The following is a 26,537-nucleotide window of genomic DNA, read 5'->3' on the forward strand; positions in this document are numbered from 1 at the left end:
AGGAAGAGAGCAGATCTGATGGGGATCCAAGCCATTTCTCTAAACAGGCTGATCCAGGCCCATGAGAAACTCCGCAGAAGTCTGAATCAGGAAATCTGGGGAGGGGGCAAGCCCCCAATGTGATTCTTACTTACCCATAAAAAGGGTTTTTCTTTTTCTCCATAGGCATTAGCCATTTACAGGAAGAAAAATGTTAAATAAGTGCAAGAGGCAGTATATGTAACTGACTCGACTATAATCAATTGCCACACAGTAGATACAAATTATTTAATAAGACAATTTAGTGTTATTCCCAAGGGAAAATACCTGTCTCTCCAAAGTTTATTCTGTGCTTGAAATTGAGAAGTATTTTAATTTAGGCATTTATAATCATAAAAGGAACACACCAAGTTATAGTATTAAGGATTTTTTAAAAATTTGAAACCAGGAGTTGGGAAGGGATATAAGCCTGCATGCCTCAGGCTTAAACCAAGCTCTGCCTAATGGGGTTTAGGAAGAAATTTTTCCTGGTGACAGATTTTTCCCAAACTGCAGGGTTTCCCATATTTGCCTCTGAAGAGTCTAGACCTGTCCCCTGTTAGAAACAGGATACTAGATTAGAAGGACCACTGGTCTGATCCAATATGGCAGTTTCCATGTTCCTAATCCAATCATTCTTGCTAGTCTTTGCTTTCTGATACCAGAAATATTGACATTTACAAATCTAATAGAGTGATCAACTGTAAATATCTCCCACATTTAAGCCTTCTTTTCAAGAGTTCACTGAAGCAGTGACTTCTTTGCTCTATTGCTGTCTTGATGGCTGGCATCACTGCACCATTATATACTAATGTCTGCATGGAAACAAAAGCTAAAAAACAAAACCATTTCATTACAAAGCACTTTCGGTTATTTCCAAATCAAAACCACCCCGGAAACTTCAGTCAACCTATTTCTTTTAACCAATTTAGCTCTAATCTTCAAACCATTAATGCTCTACCAGCCCTATCTATATTATTGTGGATAAACCCATTACATCTTGCAGGACGTAATCACTATATAATGCATCTACCTCCAGATTTTTTCATGTGGTCAGGATTACTTCATATATTTTCCATATCATAGTCCACTCAAATGCCATCAACTCTGATTATACTGAACGGCTTTTCTTAATCTTTCACAAGATGAAAGAAAACTCCTTGTTTAGGAAAGCAAAAGCAGACATGTTCACACTTTCCTCCTAATTCCTCCTCTCCCCCCCACCGCCCGCACACACACACCTTTTAAAAGCTTAATATCAAATGCACATTATCTCAACTTCTTATGGGTGGTACTTAAATCATGATAGATTTACCCCATGAATACACACTATTTCTCTTAAATCTTACAAAACAACACATCTGTGTTGCAAGTTTATAGTGCACATAACAGTGGCTCAGCATACTTTCCAGCAGAGAGATGAGTTTCCAGGCTAAGAACCCTGGAATGTTCCCGCTACTGCAGGCTAATGATCCTTCAAATGCACACTAATATGTCTGATAAAAGTCTCCCAGCATGAGTGCACAGAACGCTTACCATAAGAATGACAGTACTGTGGGCAGGGCAAATCACTGACATCATTTCAGGCTGAATTGGATGCTGGAGGCACAAATTAAAACAGTGAGATTTCATGTCAGTGGGCTTTGACAGATGGAAGAGTGCATCAAATCTCTAACTGTTTAAACCATTAACTCATCTTTCCACCTGCATTATCTCTGGCAAGAACTCTGTTGGAAGCCTGGAAAAAGTGCTCACAGAGAGAATTCAGAAGTGTGTGTTATCCTAAAGAGAAATCAGCCTTCTCTTTTGAGACAGAATGTTTATTTTGCTGCTGCATTTGTAAACTTATTTATCTTGTCTTTCACACATCCTCTCTATTCTGAAAACTCAAAATGGCCTTTCAGCTTCACAGTTGGATCAGTCAATCAAGGGCTACTGTCTGAGCCTTGGCTGCAGTGAACAAGAAAGTCAGATTGAGATTCACAGTGCATTATGATGATTCCCATTTATTTCCACTCCTTGTAAATGCCACTGCACACACAGTACTAAATTAAGCCTGCTGGTCTTTTGAACTTCAACTGCTCACGAATTCTGAAACTTGCTGAAGGATCTGTAACAAAAATGACCTGTACTTAAAGAATCCCTTTGAAATGGTTTTCCCTGTTGTATAAGATGCTCATCAGGGATAAATTCTGCTTTCCATTAAACCAGTATAAATCTGCAACACTTCACCGTTTCCGCGAGTCACTCTTGATTTGCACTGGTGTCATTTATTATTAGGGTTTGTTTGTTTGTTTGTTTTAATGTATGGGAACATCCACCATTAAATGTTCAGCACTTTCCAAACACATGAGAAAGTTGGTCTCTGCTTTGAGCACCTCACAATCTAAGAACAGACAGGTAGACAGAGGTTATGGGAAAGGGAACAGTAAAAGGCAAATTATATACGATGTATATACAATTCAATTTGATTTGTTGTAAGCAGCACAGCAGAAGTGGCCTGTTAACAGGGTTTATATAGGGGTTTATGTGGATGAGTAGAGGGAGGCCATACTGTGCATAAGGAGCATTTATAAGTAGAAGGCAGGGATTTGATTGGGTGAGCAACAGACAAATGAACTGGGAGCACTGGCAGAGCAAAGGGGACAGGGAACAATGTGAGGAACCTGAAAGGAGAATAAGGAGGGAAAGGTAGAGTTACGTAGAGCTTCTAAGTTTAAATTTGATGTGATAGCAGATGGGGAATCAGTGCAGGTATTCCAAGCAAAATTAAAGCAGAATCTTGTCCTGTGTGCAAATAAAGCCACTTCAGGCCTGACACTGTCACCCTTATTCATGTTGACTAGTTCTTCCTTCACAACTAGCCTCATTTGGTCAGATTCTGACAACCATGACTCACACTGAATGACACAAATAGTTCAAAGAAAAGGAGTACTTGTGGCACCTTAGAGACTAACCAATTTATTTGAGCATGAGCTTTCGTGAGCTACAGCTCACTTCATCAGATGCATACCGTGGAAACTGTTCAATTTACTTCAACAGGACTATTCGTTCAGGAAGGTACTAGGCAACAAAAGTAAGGTATAAGAATCTGGCCCTTTGTGTTCAGTGGGAGTACAGATGGAGTAAGGTACTAATCAACATAAATAAACGTGGCAGAATTGGGTACTTAATTTGTGTGCAATAGATAGAGGTGGCATTTGCAAGAAAAATTACGCCTCACTTCCAGGCAACGGGTTAACATGTATCATAGAAGATTTCAGTCATGAAATGGAGGAGAATATTTTCTCTTTTCCTCCCACACCCGTTAAGAAACCTGTATTTCCTCTTGAGGATGTGTATAATGAAATTACCAGATGAGAGCAGCTATTCAAAGAATAAATCAAGCATATTATTTTCCACTGTCAAAAACACTGGGGAATTACAAGTGAAGATGGAGAAGAATAACCTAAGAAAAACATGCATACAGTGATTACTGTAACGGGGCAACATCCTTCTCTCTGTGCTGCAGACTTCTACTGGGGACTCTGTATGTAAAATTTCCACTGATGTCAGTGGGAATTCTGCTGACAAAAGGACTGCAGAATCCACAACTGAGATCAACACTTCAAGTAACAGATCCTGAGCATGGGACTTTTGTCCCTGAAGTCTAATTTTAGAAATATGAAAAGCAACTCACAGAACACTGATAGCTAGAAGGTGTTGCCTTTAAGCCAGTCTTCCCCTTGATGCTTTGAGGGTCATGCTAAGAGGGGGAAAATATAAGATTGCTAAACTTTTTAAGAAAGATATAATAACCTTTAACACAGTGCCCTGTTGTTTTCTTTAGCCAGCAATGTCTAAACCATAGTAGACAAAAATATACAAACATCAGGTACCACCACCAACAACAAAAATGAGTAAACAGCAGACATTAAATATGCAGTTAATAAACATATGAAATATGGCAGAAAGTCTCAAAATGTACTAAAATGGGGGAGAAAAGAGGCACTGCTAGGAGCTAAAACTGTAAACATCCCCCATCCCCCTAACCCCAGGAATCTATAATTGTGACAGGCAGAATGCAGGGAGGCAGAACTGGAAAGGCTGAAATCACTGAGATCAGATGTACCACTGCTCCAATACTAAATAGTACAAATGTCTGACCTGACAGTGTTAGGTATTCTTTCTGTCTAGTCATCTGTACATTGCAATTCATGGGTTTTTAAACAGGAAGATTTTTTTTTGCCACTGCCATCATAAGAATAGATAAAAAATGAATTATTTTTTGTATGTAGAATGTAGATTATAATTCTTAGAATGCTAATAAGGGTTATAACCACACTCAAAGATGAATAAACCTTAGTGTTGGGCATGAGTTGAAACTTGTAGAATCACGTATTGTTTATTTTAAGCTACAGTGCAGCTACATAAACTAATTGTAATTCAAAACTTATATGTCTTGCTTTGGCCATATCCAACATGCATAATTGCATTTTGCCAATCTAAATCTCCCCTTCAATTTCATTTGAATATTATATTATCCTTTATTTCCTGTCCTAAAATGCATATTTAAAATTTTGTGATAGTTACTAGAGGCTAACTATGTCAGGACCCTGCTGTATAAATATGTATCAAGTGACAGTCCCTGCCCCAGTAATGTCTATGCCCAGTATACATGTATTTATTACACACAAAATAAGGAAGTTAATAGAACATTTATTTAGACTGAAAAGTTAAGCATTCAAAAGTCAGAAGTGCTAGTCTTAATTCTGCCTATATGTACTCTAATCTGGGCACTGAATGAGGGTGGCAGGTGATGATAGCTTTCTCATTATCTGTCCTGTTACATGCTAAGGCACAGCTAATGCCATCAAATCAACATCCAAACATCATTCAGTAAAGTCCTGGATTGAACAGCAATGGAAACATAGGCCCCCACTCCATGCATCTGCCAACTGAACATCAAAGTTATGTCCTGATCTAAAAGCTACGACCTAGCTTGTGACATTCAAGACATGATTGATATCACCCTGCAAGAAGCCCATATCAAAGATGATGCCCAAGAATCACACTGCCATATTGCTGGCTACAATCTCATTGCCTCCCTCCATCACCTAAAACACAGCCTTGCCACATACATCAAGCAGGTCATCCTGGTAGATGCCAGGAGCAACCTCAGAACCATCTCAATAAGAAAAGGAGTACTTGTGGCACCTTAGAGACTAACCAATTTCTTTGAGCATAAGCTTTCGTGAGCTACAGCTCACTTCATCGGATGTATACTGTGGAAAGTGTAGAAGATCTTTTTATACACACAAAGCATGAAAAAATACCTCCCCCCACCCCACTCTCCTGCTGGTAATAGCTTATCTAAAGTAATCACTCCCCTTACAATGGGTATGATAACCAAATTGGGCCATTTCCAGCACAAATCCAGGGTTTAACAAGAACATCTGAGGAGGAGAGGAGGGGGGTAGGAAAAAACAAGGGGAAATAGGTTACCTTGCATAATGACTTAGCCACTCCCAGTCTCTATTCAAGCCTAAGTTAATTGTATCCAATTTGCAAATGAATTCCAATTCAACAGTTTCTCGCTGGAGTGTGGATTTGAAGCTTTTTTGTTGTAATATCGCAACTTTCATGTCTGTAATCACGTGACCAGAGAGATTGAAGTGTTCTCCGACTGGTTTATGAATGTTATAATTCTTGACATCTGATTTGCGTCCATTTATTCTTTTACGTAGAGACTGTCCAGTTTGACCAATGTACATGGCAGAGGGGCATTGCTGGCACATGATGGCATATATCACATTGGTAGATGTGCAGGTGAACGAGCCTCTGATAGTGTGGCTGATGTTATTAGGCCCTGTGATGGTGTCCCCTGAATAGATATGTGGGCACAGTTGGCAATGGGCTTTGTTGCAAGGATAGGTTCCTGGGTTAGTGGTTCTGTTGTGTGGTATGTGGTTGCTGGTGAGTATTTGCTTCAGGTTGGGGTGCTGTCTGTAGGCAAGGACTGGCCTGTCTCCCAAGATTTGTGAGAGTGTTAGGTCATCCTTCAGGATAGGTTGTAGATCCTTAATAATGCGTTGGAGAGGTTTTAGTTGGGTGTTGAAGGTGATGGCTAGAGGCGTTCTGTTATTTTCTTTGTTAGGCCTGTCCTGTAGTAGGTGACTTCTGGGAACTCTTCTGGCTCTATCAATCTGTTTCTTCACTTCCGCAGGTGGGTATTGTAGTTGTAAGAATGCTTGATAGAGATCTTGTAGGTGTTTGTCTCTGTCTGAGGGGTTGGAGCAAATGCGGTTGTATCGCAGAGCTTGGCTGTAGATGATGGATCATGTGGTGTGGTCAGGATGAAAGCTGGAGGCAAGTAGGTAGGAATAGCGGTCAGTAGGTTTCTGGTATAGGGTGGTGTTTATGTGACCATCGTTTATTAGCACTGTAGTGTCCAGGAAGTGGATCTCTTGTGTGGACTGGACCAGGCTGAGGTTGATGGTGGGATGGAAATTGTTGAAATCATGGTTGAATTCCTCAAGGGCTTCTTTTCCATGGGTCCAGATGATGAAGATGTCATCAATATAGCGCAAGTAGAGTAGGGGCGTTAGGGGACAAGAGCTGAGGAAGCATTGTTCTAAGTCAGCCATAAAAATGTTGGCATACTGTGGGGCCATGCGGGTACCCATAGCAGTGCCGCTGATCTGAAGGTACACATTGTCCCCAAATGTAAAATAGTTATGGGTAAGGACAAAGTCAAAAGTTCAGCCACCAGGTTAGCCGTGACATTATCGGGGATAGTGTTCTTGACGGCTTGTAGTCCATCTTTGTGTGGAATGCTGGTGTAGAGGGTTTCTACATCCATAGTGGCCAGGATGGTGTTATCAGGAAGATCACCGATGGATTGTAGTTTCCTCAGGAAGTCAGTGGTGTCTCGAAGGTAGCTGGGAGTGCTGGTAGCGTAGGGCCTGAGGAGGGAGTCTACATAGCCAGACAATCCTGCTGTCAGGGTGCCAATGCCTGAGATGATGGGGTGCCCAGGATTTCCAGGTTTATGGATCTTGGGTAGTAGATAGAATATCCCAGGTCGGGGTTCCAGGGGTGTGTCTGTGCGGATTTGATCTTGTGCTTTTTCAGGGAGTTTCTTGAGCAAATGCTGTAGTTTCTTTTGGTAACTCTCAGTGGGATCAGAGGGTAATGGCTTGTAGAAAGTGGTGTTGGAGAGCTGCCGAGCAGCCTCTTGTTCATAATCCGACCTATTCATGATGACAACAGCACCTCCTTTGTCAGCCTTTTTGATTATGATGTCAGAGTTGTTTCTGAGGCTGTGGATGGCATTGTGTTCCGCACGGCTGAGGTTATGGGACAAGTGATGCTGCTTTTCCACAATTTCAGCCCGTGCACGTCGGCGGAAGCACTCTATGTAGAAGTCCAGTCTGCTGTTTCGACCTTCAGGAGGAGTCATTATGCAAGGTAACCTATTTCCCCTTGTTTTTTCCTACCCCCCACTCCCCCAGTCGTTCTGGTTAAACCCTGGATTTGTGCTGGAAATGGCCCACCTTGATTATCATACACATTGTAAGGAGAGTGGTCACTTTAGATAAGCTATTACCAGCAGGAGAGTGGGTTTGGGGGCGAGGGGCGGGGGGGGGGGGTGAGAAAACCTGGATTTGTGCTGGAAATGGCCCAACTTGATTATCATACACATTGTAAGGAGAGTGATCACTTTAGATAAGCTATTACCAGCAGGAGAATGGGGTGGGGGGAGGTATTTTTTCATGCTTTGTGTGTATAAAAAGATCTTCTACACTTTCCACAGTATGCATCTGATGAAGTGAGCTGTAGCTCACGAAAGCTTATGCTCAAAGAAATTGGTTAGTCTCTAAGGTGCCACAAGTACTCCTTTTCTTTTTGCGAATACAGACTAACACGGCTGTTACTCTGAAACCCATCTCAATAAGAATTGGCAAGATAATGGTGGTTAAGGTGTATAAACCATCAAATACAGACTGGCTTTCTCCCCCATTACCAACAGCCTATCACTCAGCTAAAAGAAAAGGAGTACTTGTGGCACCTTAGAGACTAACCAATTTCTTTGAGCATAAGCTTTCGTGAGCTACAGCTCACTTCATCAGATGCATTCAGTGGAAAATACTGTATTTTCCACGGAATGCATCCGTATTTTCCACAGTATGCATCCGATGAAGTGAACTGTAGCTCACGAAAGCTTATGCTCAAAGAAATTGGTTTGTCTCTAAGGTGCCACAAGTACTCCTTTTCTTTTTGCGAATACAGACTAACACGGCTGCTACTCTGTCACCCAGCTAAATGAGTGATCATTTCTATAGCCACCACACAACATGGGCTATAATAGTAATGATACTGCAGAATGTCCATCAGACAAAGACACACACCTTCTTTCCAATGCAAAGGACAGAGGCACTTTTCATTCGGCCTGTTGGAACAGAGATTGGTTTCGGGCACACAGCTCTGTTTCCTCACCAAAGTCTAGTTTGGAACCCCTCAGAATGCCTCCAGAACTATTCTTAGAAGCTTCCCCCCACAGACAGCATTGACTGGTGATCATCTACATTGATTGGCCCTGAACTCCCAGCAATCCTAGCTAGGATTAACTGTGCCCGGTGAGGCCACCATACACGCAATCCCAACAACGTTTTGATCATATTACCCAGTTTGTCTGAAGACCTGCAAGAAAAGTATGTGTCATGGGTATTAAAAAAGATAATCCCCATACTGGAAACCAGAAACAGAAAGGCTATTAAAGGAATACCAAACGTCTGGTGACCCAAACACTGCAACACGCCTATTCGAGTCACTGAATACAGCGTACCATCAAAGATGGATCGAGCTCTGGACTTTACTCACTCCAGCCACAAAGCTTGGCTCTTGCTGCCTCAGCTTCAGGCTGCAAACCCAGTGAAACATCAAAACCCTGAATGCTCCTTATGAATTCAAGCCCACCAGGGGACAAGTCTATTAAGAGCAAAGTGCGCAGAGACCGCACTGCCTGCCTCGTCCCCTCAATCACTGCCCTACATTGTTGAGGAGGTAAATAAGGCCCTCACTCACGAAAGCCAGGAAAGCTGCAGTGCCTGAAGGTGCCTTCGTGGAGTTTCTGAAAAACCTCAGAGCCAAGGGACAGGAATGGCTCGCAGCACGGTTCTCCGATATCCATTCCTTAGGGCTTGTCCTGAGGATCTGGCATAAGGCTATGGTCACTGACATTGCCAATCCCTCATTGTACTGGCCTGTATTACTCCTCTGCACATTATATAAGCTCATGGAGAAAATATTACTAGCAAGAATTAGGCTGCTTGTCAAAATGTTACCAAATGAACAAGTGGGTTTCTGACCAAGTATTAGCCTTAACAAGTGGGATTCCAAGGAATTGAAGTGGGATTCCAAGGAAAACTCAAGTCAGGGGCAGTTTTCTTACACTTATCTGCTGTATGGAGCAATGGCCTCCTCTTGAAAGCCAGCAAAATTATCCTATGCAATGCAACAATAACATTATTCTGATACATTCTGACCAATCATAGGTTTCATGTTGTCCTTGATGACCCGGTCAGCAGGCCATATGCTATTAATGATGACCTACCATAGGGATCAGTCTTAGCATGATTTTGTTTCATATTTTCACCAGGCGCCTTCCCCAAAATCATTATGGAAATTTGCCTATGCAGTTGATGATGCTTTGACCACACTGGCATGGTATTTACCTACCACAGAGCAAATCCCAACTGAGGATCTTAAAATCATGGAAGAATATTTCTTATATTGGGAGCTAAAACCAAACCTCACTAAAAGTGTCATGTCATCATCTCATCTAAACAGCTGAAAAAGGCCAAAACTACACAGGAATTTCTGTCACCAGCAGATAAGACACAATCACACCCTGACATATCCTGGATTGACATTAGATGAAAACCTCACATACCACTAGCACCTGAAAAATATTCAAGACAAAATAAAGATGTGTGTAAATCTCATACAGAAGTCGACAAGGACAGCCTGGGGAGCTGATGCAAATGCTCTACTACCTCTTCACTGACCCTTGTCCACTTTTGTGCAGAATCATCCATTCAGGCACATAGCTCACACACGTCACTTGTCAAATCTCAATTTAACACCTTCATGCAGATTATTATGGGCACAATAAAATCAGTGTCACAACCATGTCTTCCCAACCCAAGTTCACTGTGACATGAGAATTCTTCCGGAGTTCCATTATATTTTAGGGAACAAGGATCTTCCAATACGCAAAGACCTAAATAATATATCAAGATTCCAGCTCAATCCAGAGAACCTTTTTTAGTTTTAGTGCTCAAAGAGCTCAAACACTCAGGGTTTTCCCCCCAGAGATTAATGGTGAGCAAGGTAGAAGGTTGCCAGTGCCCCAAATAAACACCCCATCAAGGAACCAACCAAAGACTTTCCATGGAAAATATGGTCCACTTTGAACTATATCCACATATTACATTGCAAATGCTTCTATCTTCTCCATAAATGGGGACTGAGACACAATCCTATTTGTGACTGCAGAAATGGACTTCAAACTATCATAGAATCATAGAATATTGAAGTTTGAAGAGACCGCAGGAGGACATCTATTCCAATCCCCTGCTCAAAGCAGGACCAACACAAACTAAATCATCCCAGCCAGGGATTTAGCGAGTCGTGCCTTAAAAACCTCTAAGGATGGAGATCCCACCACCTCCCTAAGTAACCCATTCCAGGGCTTCACCACCCTTCTAGTGACATAGTATTTCCTAATATCCAACCTAGACCTCCCGCACTGCAACTTGAGACCATTGCTTGTGGTTCTGTCATCTTCCACCACTGAGAACAGCCTAGCTCCATCCTCTTTGGAATCCCCCTTCAGGTAGTTGAAGGCTGCTATCAAATCCCCCCTCACTCTTCTCTTCTGCAGACTAAATAACCCCAGTTCCCTCAGCCTCTCCTCATTAGTCATCTGCCCCAGCCCCCTAATCATTTTCATTGCCCTCCACTGGTCTCGCTCCAATTTGTCCATATCCCTTCTGTAGCGGGAGGACCAAAACTGGACATAGTATTCCAGATGAGGCCTCACCAATGCCGAATAGAGGGGAATAATCACTTCCCTCAATCTGCTGGCAGTGCTTCTACTAATACAGCCCAATATGCCATTGGACTTCTTGGCAACAAGGACACACTGTTAACCCATATCCAGCTTCTCATCCACTGTAATCCCCAGGTCCTTTTCTGCAGAACTGCTGCTTAGCCAGTTAGTCCCCAGCTTGTAGCGGTGCATGGGATTCTTCCTTCCTAAATTCAGGACTCTGCACTTGCCTCTGTTGAACCTCATCAGATTTCTTTTGGCCAAATCCTCCAATTTGTCTATGTGACTCTGGACCCTATCCCTACCCTCAGCGTATCTACCTCTCCCCCCAGCTTAGTGTCATCTGAAAACTTGCTGAGTGTGCAATTAATCCCATCATCCAGATCATTAATAAAGATGTTGAACAAAACCAGCCCCAAGACCAACCCCTGGGGCACTCTGCTTGATACCGGCTGCCAGCTAGATATCGAGCCATTGATCACTACCCATTTAGCCCAACAATCTAGCCAGCTTTCTATCCACCTTATAGTACATTCATCCAATCCACACTTCTTTAACTTGCTAGCAAGAATACTGTGGGAGATCGTATCAAAAGCTTTGCTAAAGTCAAGATATATCACATCCACCACTTTCTCCATATCCACAGAGCCAGTTATCTCATCATAGAAGGCAATCAGGTTGATCAGGCGCGACTTGCCCTTGGTGAATCCATGCTGACTGTTCTTCTTCACTTTCCTCTCCTCCAAGTGCGTCAACATGGACTCCTTGAAGACCTGCTCCATGATTTTGCTGAGGACTGAAGTGAGGCTGACCGGTCTGTAGTTCCCCGGGTTCTCTTTCTTCCCTTTTTTAAATATAGGCACTATATTTGCCTTTTTCCAATCATCCTGGACCTCCCCCAATTGCCATGAGTTTTCAAAGATAATGGCCAATGGCTCTGCAATCACATCAGCCAACTCCCTCAGCACCATTGGATGCATTAGATCTGGACCCATGGACTTGTGCATGTCCATCTTTTCTAAATAGTCCTTAACCTGTTCTTTCACCACTGAGGGCTGTTCACCTCCTCCCCATACTGTGCTGTGCTAACAGTTTTTAAATTGCCCATCTATTAATATCCAAGTGGGAGAGCGTCTTCAAATAGTGCTCTTCAGTTTTATCTTGTGAAATAGGTCACTGGAGATATCGTATTAGATGAAATCATACATACAAAACCAGTGCTACATATCTTGCCATTCATAGTCATGCTTTTGTGACCTGTTCCATTAAAATAACAAAAAATAAATGGTCATTTGAGACTGGGATAACTGGTCTATAGTTGGTCCTGTGAGAACTGTAATCACTTCTGTTCATTACCTTTGCATCTCTTTGAAAAAAAGAATGGTTCTTCGATATATTCAATTTACATTTCCTGTTTTCAAGCCACCAAGACTGTCCCACACATTGGTATTAGCAGTTATTGGTATAATATCATTCTGTAACTTCAGAGTTATGAGATAAACGACATGAATTTCCATTGTATTTTAATTACTATGTTGACCTTATAAAGAGCTTCCTTAAAAAGAAAAACAGCAGCATTAAAGGTCTACACAATATTTCCTTAGAATGGCAATAAGCTGAATTTTTGTTTAGATACTATATATACACAAAATGATGTAGAATGTTTATGGACTCAATTTTCAGCTGTGCCACACTACTACTAGGAGGAATTCAGAAGAGGAATGGGGGCCAATCCTAGGCCAACCAGAGGCCAAAACAGGGATCCACGGCCTTTTCAATGAGAAAACTTAAGTTCCCCACTTGATAGAATGAGGAGGGAGGGGAGGGGCATTTTCTTCCCCAAAGCTCCCACATGTACGTTTTACCACAAGAGAGAATGATCTGTCCCTACAACGGAGAAAACTCTAGAAAAATATAAGATAAGGGAACAATCCTGATGGGGAGACAAAGTGGAATATTTAACTGTTCTCTTCTATCTCTTATTTTTGCATCCTACGTAATAGATTTTAAATAGTTAGGAAATTGTAAGTTAAATATTTGATGTAAAACATCTAGGCGGTAAGGAATGCACAAGTACAAAACACAATGGACATGTCTGATCATGCCAAGGCCTTTCAAATCTCTTGTTTTTACTACCCAATTTCCTTTTTCTCTAAAATTGTCTACAGATTTGATGAAAAAAAACTTCACTAATTTAAATAATGGAATGTAAAAATAAATCAATGAATTAACCACACAGTCTCTCAGAGAGATGCCATGTGCTACTGACATGATTTCTTGACAAACTTCTCTGTCATATATTAGTTGCAAATAGTTGTGGTGGCCAATGATGTCATTTTAATGTTCAACTATCTGAACGCACATGCTTACGAGGTAAAAGGTAACATCTATTGCCATCGCTTGTGCCTATAGTTATTTGCCCCACAAAACTGTGCCCGTAAGGACTGTGCGAACAAAACTAAAGGTGCACTGTGAAAGTTGGGTGGTGCCCTTTTAAAAATGTCTTCTGAAATGTTAAAAAATTGTCTTCACTTTACACCCTTTGGTTGAGATGACTAGAGCAGTGGAGGAAATATGGATAGAAGATGTCTGGCAAAATCCCCTGCACTGCTTTGAAATCTCAGCTTTTATGTAACCCACCTATTTAATTATAAATTGCAAAATATGATGGGGTAAATCCTGCTGCAAGAACCTTCTGGGAAATCACATTTCCCATGGACTCAGAACCACAAAGAATACAGTCTAATACATATTTATTTATTTTCCTTATAAATGGCAAACCTATTATTGTTATGCAAAATATTTATGTTACCCTCCTACCTACTAGGGAATGATAAGATAAGCTATTATGAGCACTCTAAGCATTCAGCAATCCAAGATGTGAATAATAGCCATGTTTTCAGTTTAAAAAAAAAATCTTAACTTGAAACATTCGGTCTTTCATCCTTTCAAGACAGTAATTCAATCTAAAGGTTGCCCTCAGATTCATGCTAGATAAGACATATGTTGTATGGCTGCTATGCACTTGGCACTGACTCAAATGGATGTTCATTTAACCTCTGCCCTGCTTTAGAAGTTGGACCACATTTTTATTTGTTTCCTTCTTTTTTCATGCAGACAAAAGCCATTCAGTGAGTTTCTTTCAGAGATTAGCGGAGGTACAGTATCAGCCTCAATAATAAAAAGGGAAAGCTACATCAAGATCATTGAAAGGATGTGAAAGTCCCTGCATATTCTTAAGGAGGTGATTTAATTATGATGTATCACATACTCTGAATGAACCTCTTTTATGGGTGGTGAGGTTTCTCTGTAACAGTGTAACAAGTAGAACCTGTTTCCCTGAGAATTCAGGATGGCTGAGTATTGAAATTGAGAAGAGCTAGTAGGAATATTTTTCACTCTTTCTTCTGATACCAACATGCTACTGTTCATGTGCAGGCAATGTAACTTACAAATATAGCTTTTTTATCATTGATAAGACTGATAATCATTCTGTGGTGTATTTTGATTTTCATGCAATAGCATACTCAATAAGGGACTGATCCTCCAGTATCATCAATTAGAAAAATGTCACTGTCTTCAAAGGGAGCTGGATTAGCTCCTACATGATCTAAAAGTCTTACTGTGGAAATGTTGATACAATATATACCAAGGATCGCCATATGCTACAGCTAATATTAGAATCAGCTTTTAAGCAGATTATGTTAAAACAGTAATGCACAAACCTTTTTGCATATGGAGAGTCTGGATTTCATAAAACAGAGTACACTCAGCTACATCAACTAAACAATGTACCTCTTTAGTAAGTGATCTATTCCATTATAATGCCACTGGGGTTTGACCCTATTCATAGTCAACCTATCAGGGAATAGACAGTGAATATAGATCACTACATGATACAATGCCTAAATTATTGTAGGCCTACATCATCATGGAGATTTAGGGTCTGTGGCCTTTTTTCCACCGTTCCTCATTGCCCATTCTTCACAGTTTTCAGGTGAATTACTAATGCAGGAAATGGATGCATCTAACATTGTGTGTTTATGAAAAGAGCAGTCAGTGACTAGACCCTGTAATTCCACTTTAACCCTCTAATGCTGCTGAAGCATTGTTGCTTCTCTCCAGGCAATCTAGCAAAATTCTTGTCCAGCAAAATCAGTTGGTTATCAGCTCACTTACCCCCTAAGCTTCTGGGGTCAAAGAGTCAGCTTGAGAAAGGGTAACACTGGAATTTGTGAAATAATTTTGTCCAAGAAATTCAGTCCTATGCTGTATATTAAGCATCCAACTGAATGAAATGTCTAATGTTGGAGTATCTGAGAGTTATTGAACGTACACTTTAACAAGATTGGCTGCTTCACTCGCTTCTCTAAAACATTGTGTCAAACAGAAATTATGGGTAAGATTTTCAGTCGGTGTACACTGGGATAATTCGACTGACTGCTGCTATAGGCCTATTCCCATTTCCACCAGCAGAGGATATGGCTCTCTGGGTGCTTTATCTTCCTATAAAGATCACAGGACTATGTTTTACCATAGCGAGTGTTTTTTAGAAGAAATCTTTATCAGCTCCTTCGGAAGACAAGTTTCTTAAAGTCAAAGACAAGTTTCATTTCCAAAAACCAAAGTGTAAGCTCCCGGGTAGTTAAAGAAGCACTTACCTTTGAACACTGTTTGTGATTCTGGCACCAAACAAGGGAACCATTGTTCTGCAAAAGAAAAAAAAATGATATATTAATATTAAATATGTCATTAAAAATTGCCCAGATTATGCCATCAGTTTTTAGACTGAACTTCTCTTCTAATTCTGTTTGGAAACTGATGTTACAATATAAGCCCAGTATGAGTAACAATCCCAACAACTGTTTAGTTGTTATTGGGTGAGGTCCTCATCCCTGCCTTGGCCCCTTTACATTGGGTAAAAGGCCTAGTATGGCATAAAGGTCCCTTAAAAGTCCTGGTTACAACTGGGAGAAAGTTCCCCCAGCATAGGCACAGAGGAACCCAGCCATAAGGCTGCCTTCTGAAGACCCCTTCACCCAGCACTGATCGTAGAGGCATGCTGAGGAACAGAACTGAGAACAGAAGAATGTGTCAGAGCATATCAGTCAGGCAGCACTGTGGAGATTCTAGGCAATGCTCCAGTTCACAGGGCAGCTTGGGGAGGCTGATGTAATTTTGACAAGCTTGTAGGGCAATCTAAGTTATGACAGGGGTCTCTACAGCCCCCAAAGTCGCTCAGGATTGATAAAATGCAAAGGTGGATTAAAACCACTATTGTCCTTCCTCCCCCTGGGGTGCAAGTTTACCCAAATTTCCAAAATCTCATCTATTATTTTTCACCTACTCTGTATAGTGGGGTCTGTGGATAAAAGCAGAGGAAAGAAAATTATTTTGTCCATTTTTTCCCTTAAAGCAGACACAAAGGCCTTGATACAGCAAAAGCACTTAAAACACGTGGTTAACTTTAAACACATGAATAGTCCCAGACATCAACAGAACAACTTGCATGTTTAAAGTTAAGCACATGCTTAAGCGCTTTGCTGGGCTAGGACTTGAATTACAAACATTGATTTCCAACTTTCTGTGATCATAATAGAGAGCTGAAGGTGGTAGGATGCAGTACATGCCCTTTCTGAATTTGGACCTGCATACTTCTGGTGACCACATAGCAAATGTGAAAAATTGGGATGGGGGTGGGGGGGTAATAGGTCTCTATATAAGAAAAAGCCCCAAATATCAGGACTGTCCCTATAAAATCGGGACATCTGGTCACCCTATGTATACTGACAGGTTTCAGAGTAGGAGCCGTGTTAGTCTGTATTCGCAAAAAGAAAAGGAGGACTTGTGGCACCTTAGAGACTAACCAATTTATTTGACATCTACCAATGTGGTATATGCTATCATGTGCCAGCAATGCCCCTCTGCCATGTACATTGGCCAAATTGGACAGTCTCTACGTAAAAGAATAAATGGACACAAATCAGACGTCAAGAACTACGACATTCAAAAACCAGTTGGAGAACACTTCAGTCTCTCTGGTCACTCGATTACAGACCTAAAAGTGGCAATACTTCAACAAAAAAACTTCAAAAACAGACTCCAACGAGAGACTGCTGAATTGGAATTCATTTGCAAACTGGATACAATTAACTTAGGCTTGAATAGAGACTGGGAGTGGAAGGGTCATTACACAAAGTAAAACTATTTCCCCATGTTTATTCTCCCCCCCACCCCAACCTGTTCCTCAGACGTTCTTGTCAACTGCTGGAAATGGCCCACCTTGATTATCACTACAAAAGGTTCCCCCCTCCCCCCGCTCTCTTGCTGGTAATAGCTCACCTTAAGTGATCACTCTGGTTACAGTGTGTACGGTGACACCCATTGTTTCATGTTCTCTATGTATATAAATCTCCCCACTGTATTTTCCACTGAATGCATCTGATGAAGTGAGCCGTAGCTTATGCTCAAATAATTTTTTTAGTATCTAAGGTGCCACAAGTACTCCTTTCCTATGTATACTGGACCTGATCCAAAGCCCACTGAAGTCAGTTTAAGTGTGTCCATTGATTTCTAGGGGCTTTGGATCAGGCCCATTCTGAAGTACAGGAACAGACGTTAAAAACACTGAATTAACAAGAATTACACTTCTACTTTACAAGCTCAATTAATGCAATTAAAATTATGTACATGCTTGTTGGAGATGAATATGGTAGAAGAGAGTACCTGCACCTGTAGGTCAGGAAATCCCACTTAGTTCCAGTAATGAATTTTAGTTTTGTTTATTTTTATATGGCAGAGTAGATGTTTTTAGCATCACAGCTATTTGGTGGAATAACTGAGAAGATGATATATATAAAGATGAGCAACCAGTACCCCACTTATCCAAAGCTCATTTTAATAGCAGTCTTAAAAGTCTCTTGACTCATATAATTTGATTTCAATATTTTATGTGTATTTGCCTTTCCATCTTCCCAATTATCTACTATAAAGCCACTCCTTCATACATACAATCTCATACTTAGCTGTGATTATTTTAGAATTTTACTAGCTACAATGTTTATAGACACAAGAATAATTAAATATGAAAAGAGAAGTCATGCACAACCCCTTAAAAAGACATAAATAGTTGAAATAAAACTTTAGGATCTCTATAAAGAACACACACGAGTGGGAATGCTTTAGTGTTATCCTCAATGTCAGTCTAGAATGTAATGGTTCCCTTTACAAATCTAGCCAGGGGCAATATTAAAGCAATATTTTACATGCTACTTTCATTTTCTTACTTCTTCATGTAAAAAAGTAACAGAAATAGCGATGATTGCAATAACAGATTAGTAGCAACTTATTGTTTTACATCCTAGTGAGGCAGCCCCTTCTACTGAAACAAAAAAAACATTCTTGCTTTTTAATTATATCTGGTACTTGGAACAATCCCTCAACAAATATCCAGATGGATGCCTTTCCTTCTTTTTAATGTTTTACATCTACAAACATTTGCATTTTCCTACTGTATACTAGTATGTGCTCAATTAAAAAACAATTCTAAGTTCAGAGCCACATAAAACCATCACTTAGCAGAGTCAGCTGCATACAAACTAACATGTACTGAATGCTATACTTTATAAGGTGAAAGAGAAAATTTTCAGTGCTTTATTTGAACAATATGGAAACTAGAATTCTGAACCCTGATTCCTCTCCTTTTGCAAATGACTAATACAAATATCATTTACATTCAAGAAGTGATTTTTTTAAATGCAAACCCATCTGGATAGAACTTTATGTTTCAAAGTATTTGAATTCCTGAATTTTAGCTTGGACATTTTACCTGCTAGGTTCCCTTGCATTATCTGTATTTCTACAGAGTCAAATCCAGGTCCCACTTAATTCTGTGGGAGTTTTACCATTGATTGTAATGGGACCATGATCTGACCATTGTACTTGATGTGTAAATTTAAAGCCAGATTGCCTTTGAAAATTTACTTTTGAATTTTACAACAAATGAACCGCAAATGCAAGTGATTAGAAAGTGAAAGATGACAAAGCCATTTGCCCTGGAAACATTACAAGTATATAATTCAAGCTTATGAGATAAAGATATTTAGATGCATTGTTTCTGACAGGTGGGCATGCACACTGCACTATCGAGTTGCCCAGCCAGTAACGTCACTGGGCATGATCCTTCAAGATGAAAAGCACAGGTGTTCTGTGCCTTCCACTCCATAGTTTAAATGGACACAGAGGGAATCCAGCAGTGTACAGAAAGTTCTCAGCACCCTGCCGGATCAGAAGATTTGTAAGCGTGCAAAGCGCTGAAAAGTTCAAGAACCTTGTTTATATCCATGGCCTGGAACAGGGAAGTACTTTTAACAAGTATTATCACAATGCCCCTCCAAAGCAACTGGAAACTGTCAGCTATGGATGCAAGCCATGACAAAAATAACTTCCCTCATTGTCATCTTATTCCATAATTTTCCATTATGAGGTTTCTTGAACCTTCTTTTGAAGTATCTGATACCTGACACTGCTAGAGATAAGAGGCTGGGCTAAATGAACCACTTGTGTGATCTGTTATGACAATCCCTATGTCTCTATTATCGTTTTTGAAAGTCTGTTCCTTTCTGCAACCTTTGATTCACTTTTGATTGAAACGCCTATTCTTCAAAAGCTTCTTCTGTCAAAAATGAAAACCCCACAAATGAAGTGTAGAAATAAGTCCTTCATATGACAGCCTGTCACCTGCATGAAACAGAGCTACTGAGTAGACAGACCTATAGCTGCTGCTAAGGAACACAGTAAGGGGATGACATGAGTTAACAACACTACAAATGCAGCTCATACAGGCATCTTATTCCCAACATTTTTCATTAACCTGTCAGCAGTCTCTGCAGCCTGAACATTATAGGCTGTGAAACAGCACTTTCTCCTAAATCTCTCTCTCTCTCTCTCTCCTGATACCACACTCTCCCAGTTACTAATTAATCATGTTTATGGTGTTTGCATGTATATCTATATGCACAGCACAGATCAAGTAATGATAATTTCTTACAGGGTCTTGGGGATTCCTTTTTACCTAACCAGAAATGACAGGCAATACATTTTCAGGAATATGGAAATGAATCCATTTGAACAGGAAATAACATTCTCTGCATCCATTTAACTTCCTGTAATTTGCAGAAGCTGGGATTCAAATTGCATAGGGAAGGAGTTAGCTATCCGTGTTTAATACAGGCCTGGGGTAAGTTTCCCTTTTTAGGCTTCTCCTCCTCCAGGTTCAACAAGCCTTGCAGATGCACCTTGTTAGCACATCACAGGCTCAGGATAGCTCATTAGCCTCCTCTAACCCAGTGTGAGGGTGTGTCCCTTCACATACCTCTTCCCTCAAGATGGGATGGCCATTCACAGAGGCAGGGGGGTTGACTCCATCCCCGATCTCTTGTGACAAGAAATCAGTGTTAGTGTGGTCTGTTGTTCTACTCAGAAATTATAGGAATGTAATGCAAGATACCATCTCATTAAAAGAGGATTCTTGTCCCTCATGGTTTGAATCCAGCGTAAGGGTGGATTCAGATCAGCAATTAGGGAGAAGTAGCTACACAACAGGTAATACCTGAAGGCATCTACCGCCCATTTGATCATTAATGCCTCCTTTTCAATAACGAAGTATGACTTTTCTCTAGGGAATAGCTTCCTACTTAGGTATAGGATTGGATGTTCTTCTCCTCCAAAGTCCTGTGAGAGGACAGTGCCGAGACCGATGTTCAAAGCATCTGTATATAGTATGAATTCCCAGGAAAAATCAGGGTTGAAGAGCATGGGTGCACGCCATAGTCATGTTTTCAGTTCCCTGAACACTTCCTTGAACTTCCCATCCCAGTAGATCTTCTTAGGGTTGCTGCATTCCTCAGATTCTCCCTGGTGAACATCCCTATGTTTCTAATTTTCTCTCTAAACTCAGATATATTGGGTCATACGTAAGGCCCCCACATCTTGCTCTTCCCACCCTCCTCATAGCAAGTCCAAGATGCCTCATGGTTGGCAAACATACAGCAACTCGAATAGGAAGAGCTCTGTAGAGGTTTGTGGGATCTCCCCAATGGCAAAAAGGACTGCTGGAAGTAGCCAGTCCCACTGCTTAGGGTTGTCATTGACAAAGCGTTTTAACTTTCCCTTCATTTGTTATTAAACCACTCTACTAGACCATCAATCTATGGTTGGTCTACCATAGTTTTCAGCGACTTGACCTTCAGAAGGAAGCATAATTCCTTCATCAGTTGGGAGCTGAAGTTAGTCCCTTGGTCGGTTAATATCTCTTGGTATCTCTGCCACCCACTTATACCACCACTCTGATTCCATCTTGAGCAGAGCAGCTGGACTCTATCCTCTCTAAGGCTTTTTTAAAAAAACCTTTTGTAACAGAGATAGTTTGCCCACATTCTCCACCATTTGTGGGGAAGGGCAGGGCTCCCTAGGACCCTCCAGGTCCCACTGTCTGTTGTTTACCCTCTCTTCTACCCTTGCAGGTGTGCCTTGTTAGTGCAACACAAGCCCAGAAGAGCTCTTTATCCTCCTCCCACCCAGTGTAAGGGCATGTTCTTGTCTGTACAGTGTCTAGTTTCTCCACTAAGGACACATATCCTTCCTGGACACTGATGACCAGTGAGCAACTAGCGGACCTGCCTTTTGTTGAGGTTCTCAGTGTTTCTCTGTGGGGAGTCACAGGATGCCAGATTAAAGAAGCTTCTGCAAGATCTGTGTTCAAGAAACTCTCTCTTGACACTAAGAGAATGTCTTCAAAGCAATTAAACACCCTGGGCTGGCCTGTGTCAGCTGACTCAGGCTCACTGGACTCGAGCTATGAGGCTGAAAAATTGCAGTGTGGATGTTTGAGCTGAGACAAGAGCCTGGGCTTTGGGACCCTCCTCCCTCACAGGGTCCCAGAGTTCGGGCTCCAGCCCAAGCCTGAACATCTACACCATAATTTTGCAGGCTCACAAGCCCAAGTCAGTTGACAAGGACCAGCCATGAGTGTTTTATTGCTGTGTAGACATAGCCTAACAGATCTGCTAACTACTGATCCGTATCAAACTCCCATTTTCGCAAAATGTTCTTGGGCCAGTCATGTGGGGGCAATCGAGTAGGTTTTTAAGTTAAGTGGGGCAAAATACAGTAAAACATGATTGTACTTACTACTAGGCTGAAAATCAATGAGGAGCTGCATGTTGTTGATGATCCATAACACTTTCCTCTTTGGAAGTGAAAATCACTTCATCTTTTAAATTGATACAATGCCATGGATGAAATAAATTATGACAAGAGCTGCCTTTGAATTAAATAAGTCATGTAATAGACCGAAACCCACAAGGCCAGATCCTGGAGTCCTGCTTAGGGCTCCACGTTCCCTTCCACATACGTATGTGCATGGAAGGGGGTCTGTCACTGCAGAGGAAGACAGTTTTGCCTCTGTGGTATGCCTCCCCTACAGACGCCAATCCTGCAAGAACTTCTTGACTGGAGAGAAAGGGATGGGGTAGGATCCAGCACTGCACATTTGGAGATGGCAAGGAGGGAGTGGGTGAACAACCTGGGCTTCTCTCCTAACTGAACCCAATGATATAGGCTGTGTTAGCTTCTACTTGCTTGTCCCTCTTGAGGGTAATTCTCAGGGCAGCATTTAGAAGAGCCAGCACAGAGGCACAAGACTTGCATACGGTGGTCTGCCAGAATACAGAGCCATCTAAGATACACTCAGATCCCAGGGATCTGATGGTTTTGGGGGCTGGTCCCCTGCCGTCTGCCATGGGGAGGACGGAGAACCCAGAAGAACTGCTAGGAAACTCCACAGATTAATACCCACAGACTTTTCTCTTTTCTACATAGGCTGTTCTTTTACTGTGAGTTTTGCCTCAAATAACAACTGATTAACTATGGAGTAAAGGCTCTGTATTTGGCCTATTGAAATTTGGTCTAATAAGCAAAAGAAATAACAAATGTAATTATCAAGGTTCAGTGACCTGGTAAGTTGTAGTGTGAGAGGGCAAATAATAATGAGCATTAGTTTTAGGTATTATTTGTGTAAGGAAATAGGAATGATTGTGACTGATATTTAGGCAAACAGGAATGAGGTTTGTAAAATAAAATCATCACGGCCTCCTTTACCTGGCATTTCTTCTAGAATCCTTTAAGTAAATAAAAAAGGGGGATTAGTTGTTTGTCTATTGCAGGCAACTTGGGGCTGAGATTCCCTGGGAAGAAATCCAAAATGGTAGTCCGTATTTTGGAATACATATTTGGAGTACAGCTATTGCTTTGAGTAGGAGAACTCTGTATACCGTGTAGCCCTTCATAGCAAAATGAAATACACATATTTCTGAACAAAACCCATAGCTATGTCACAATTACCTAGGCTGCAGAAAAGTAAACCTGGATTTTCAGCTAACCCAGTAGACTGAAGCTATAAGGATCATTGCTTGTCAGAAGTTATGAAGCTTTGACATGTCTAATGATCTGTTTTGAAGACTTAATTGCATCCCTATAAACACAAACCAAAATTCAATTGCCATGGATAACATAGAGCCTAACAAATATATATGGAATTTAATTATCTAGATTAGCCACCAATACTATTTTAGGAAAAACTACATCCCAAATTATTAATCAATGTCAAATTACGAACAGTGTTGTTATGTGCAGAAAGTATGAGCCTAATTTCCCTATCATTTACATTGGTTTTACACCAATGCAACTCTGTGGACTTCAGTGCAACACTGGTATCTATGTTTCACTTTTATAGACAGGTAGGAAAGAAAATGACAGTAAAATAGCCTCTCCATGACATTTTACTGATCCTATGTAATTCCTGTGAATGATTTCAAAGATTATTCTTACTTTCCCTACAGACTGTGTTTATTTAAGTTTATAGTGAAATCTGTAAAGCTACAACCCATAATGCATCAAAAAGATATGATCCAGCAAAATAAAATTGATAAATATTTTCTGAGTGATTTAAAAAAAAAATAAAGTCAAGATCTAGTGCTACAGAAACTCCAGAGACTTCAGTGTTTCTTGACTGGCCATCATAGCTAATAATCTCCTGGAGAGGCAGCTGTCAAAATCTAAACCACATTAACAGAAGAATGAACAGGAGATCTGTAGTCTTAAAATTATATACCACACATTGTTATGGTTTAATTTAGGCCTTTAATGGAGATTACATTTCTTCTTTCTACCACAGTGTCTACTAAAAATGGACACAAAAACTACTAGATAAACAAAGCTGTATAAACAAATGAGCACAAACAATCTTTTTGATTTCTGCAGCACTTGTGAGTTATGACTGCCTTCTTGTGGTTTTACAAACTACTCCATGACACTTTCTAGAAGTCATCCCCTACCAATGAAGTTTTACTTTATTCAGCAGCAATTTCAGTCACATTATGAAAGAAAATTTTAGATTTAAAATAAAGTTCAACAAGGAGTATGGGACAAAGAACCAGGAGCAAATAATGATAACTTGAAGGTAGAATATGGAATCTCATATTCAAAAGCATTTAATATGCATTGGGACAAATCCTGCTTGCTTTACTCAGGTGCATAGTCCCACTGAAGTCAATGGATCTACTTGCATGAATAAGACGACCAAGATTTGTCTTACTGTGCACTTGTCTGTAAACTATGTTTCCTCAGGATACATAATGCTTCCACTTTAGCTTTTCCGTCAAGGTGCACAATAGAGTTTACTGGATCTGAACAAATAAACTAGCAAAGTAACGTTCGTCTAGAATCTACCAGGATGTAACCTCCTGGAAATATTTTTTGTACCAGAAGTAAAAACAACTACTTACATTCCACAAAATATAGCAGTCATATTTGGACTGTATTAGTAATCACATTAAAGTCTGACTGAGCCACAAACTAGATACGTTTAAAAGTTCAGCAGTGTTCCAGGTCTGGGCAACATTTGTGTGCAACCTATATTGCAAATTAATTTGATTTTGTAAAGGAAAACATGATAATATATTCTTTGATTGTACAGCTTCAATATATAATATACATAATATCATTAATTATGGATCTCGTGATACATTGCAAAGATACTTGGAATAATATGTATTTATCATGTACTGCACTAGCCTGCACTTTGCCCACTAATCCATTTCTCCCAGAGCTACTTCCAACACTCCAAACAGCTGAGTAACGTCTAACATCTGCCGTACATATATCAACATGCAAGAGAAATTTCCCATCATTCCTCCAGGCTCTGACATTTTCCTCTGAAAATTACAATGGCCTGAGGCTCAGCTTGGGCAGCATTCATTCCTGGATCAATGACAGGTTTAAGGTTCCAGTACGTTGTGCCCTTGCGGAGCTAAGGATACAAGAAACAGTGGTGATCAAATATTTTGAAACATTTCTAAAACAGTTTATCTGTAAAATATAGAGCATGTAAGAGCACATGATAGTGTTGTATAGCAGAAAGGTTCTATTACCATGTGTTTGGGTTGCTCATGTTACTGATTGCAGGACTGAGCCTGCTGGCGCAGCCTAGCTATTAGTGTTGTAATTTAATTCCAAGCCTCTGTAAACCTCAGCAAGTTTTCACCTTTGGTCTATTCCATTATACTTCATCAATTAGCATGCTAAATACAATGTACTACATGGTGGCCATATAAATGACTTTCATGGACTCTGTTTAACTAGCATATACAGAAAATTACTCAGTACTACAGGGTGCTTCACTTGTCTCTCAGGTTGCTGTGAAAAGAGTCTGATGTTATATTGTGTTAAATATAGAAATGAATTTAGGGAACTATATACATACACATATAATCTTCCCTAAACAAACACTATGCTAAGAGAATATTATTAAAGTTGCAAAACAAAGCTCTCAAAAGTTGGGAAATGCCAGTATTAAAGTAGCCCATGTAACTTTAATATGGCTCTCTTCTGCATATGTATTACAATGCCTGCTTTAATTATATGATCACAGGCTTTCTTTTCCACAGGAACCCTGCTTCATTCACACAGGATGAGGATGAGAAGCATCCCATCAACCAGGTCTACCAGTTTCCCAGAAATGTTTGGAAATGAATCCTAACCAATTTGTGGTAATTCAGGAACCAAAGAATTGGGTTTGAATCTGCAGCATAGCCCATCTTCACTCTGAATATTTGGAAAAGTTCTAAGAGTAAACCCAGAACTGCATTGTGCATGAAGTGCTATTTACAAAGGCTCAAAGGCTTAGTCAATTCCAAACCAGTTTTCACCAGAACACTGAAAGACACTTTTCCTCACTGAGGGCTTTTTCCAGGACAAATTTCAATTGTTAAACTCTTTCTCCCTACCCCGCCATTTTATTGCCTTAGCTGTTTTTAAAAGGTCATGTCATTTTCTGATCATTAGAAAGGTGTTTCTTTTCTTCTTT

General features: G+C 40.5%; 1 protein-coding gene across 2 annotated transcripts in view; it reads right to left on the bottom strand.

Moving 5' to 3' along the window:
• The window catches only part of ANOS1 (anosmin 1), a 177,780-nt gene that overhangs the window by 131,646 nt on the left and 19,597 nt on the right, over positions 1-26,537 (bottom strand). For both annotated transcript variants that reach the window (XM_077807156.1, XM_077807157.1), the window contains exon 2: positions 15,775-15,822. In XM_077807156.1, coding sequence (XP_077663282.1) covers positions 15,775-15,822 — 48 coding nt within the window. The remainder of the gene's footprint in view (positions 1-15,774; positions 15,823-26,537) is intronic.

This window comes from Eretmochelys imbricata, chromosome 1 (assembly GCF_965152235.1).
Source record: "Eretmochelys imbricata isolate rEreImb1 chromosome 1, rEreImb1.hap1, whole genome shotgun sequence".
Classification (NCBI taxonomy): domain Eukaryota; kingdom Metazoa; phylum Chordata; order Testudines; family Cheloniidae; genus Eretmochelys; species Eretmochelys imbricata.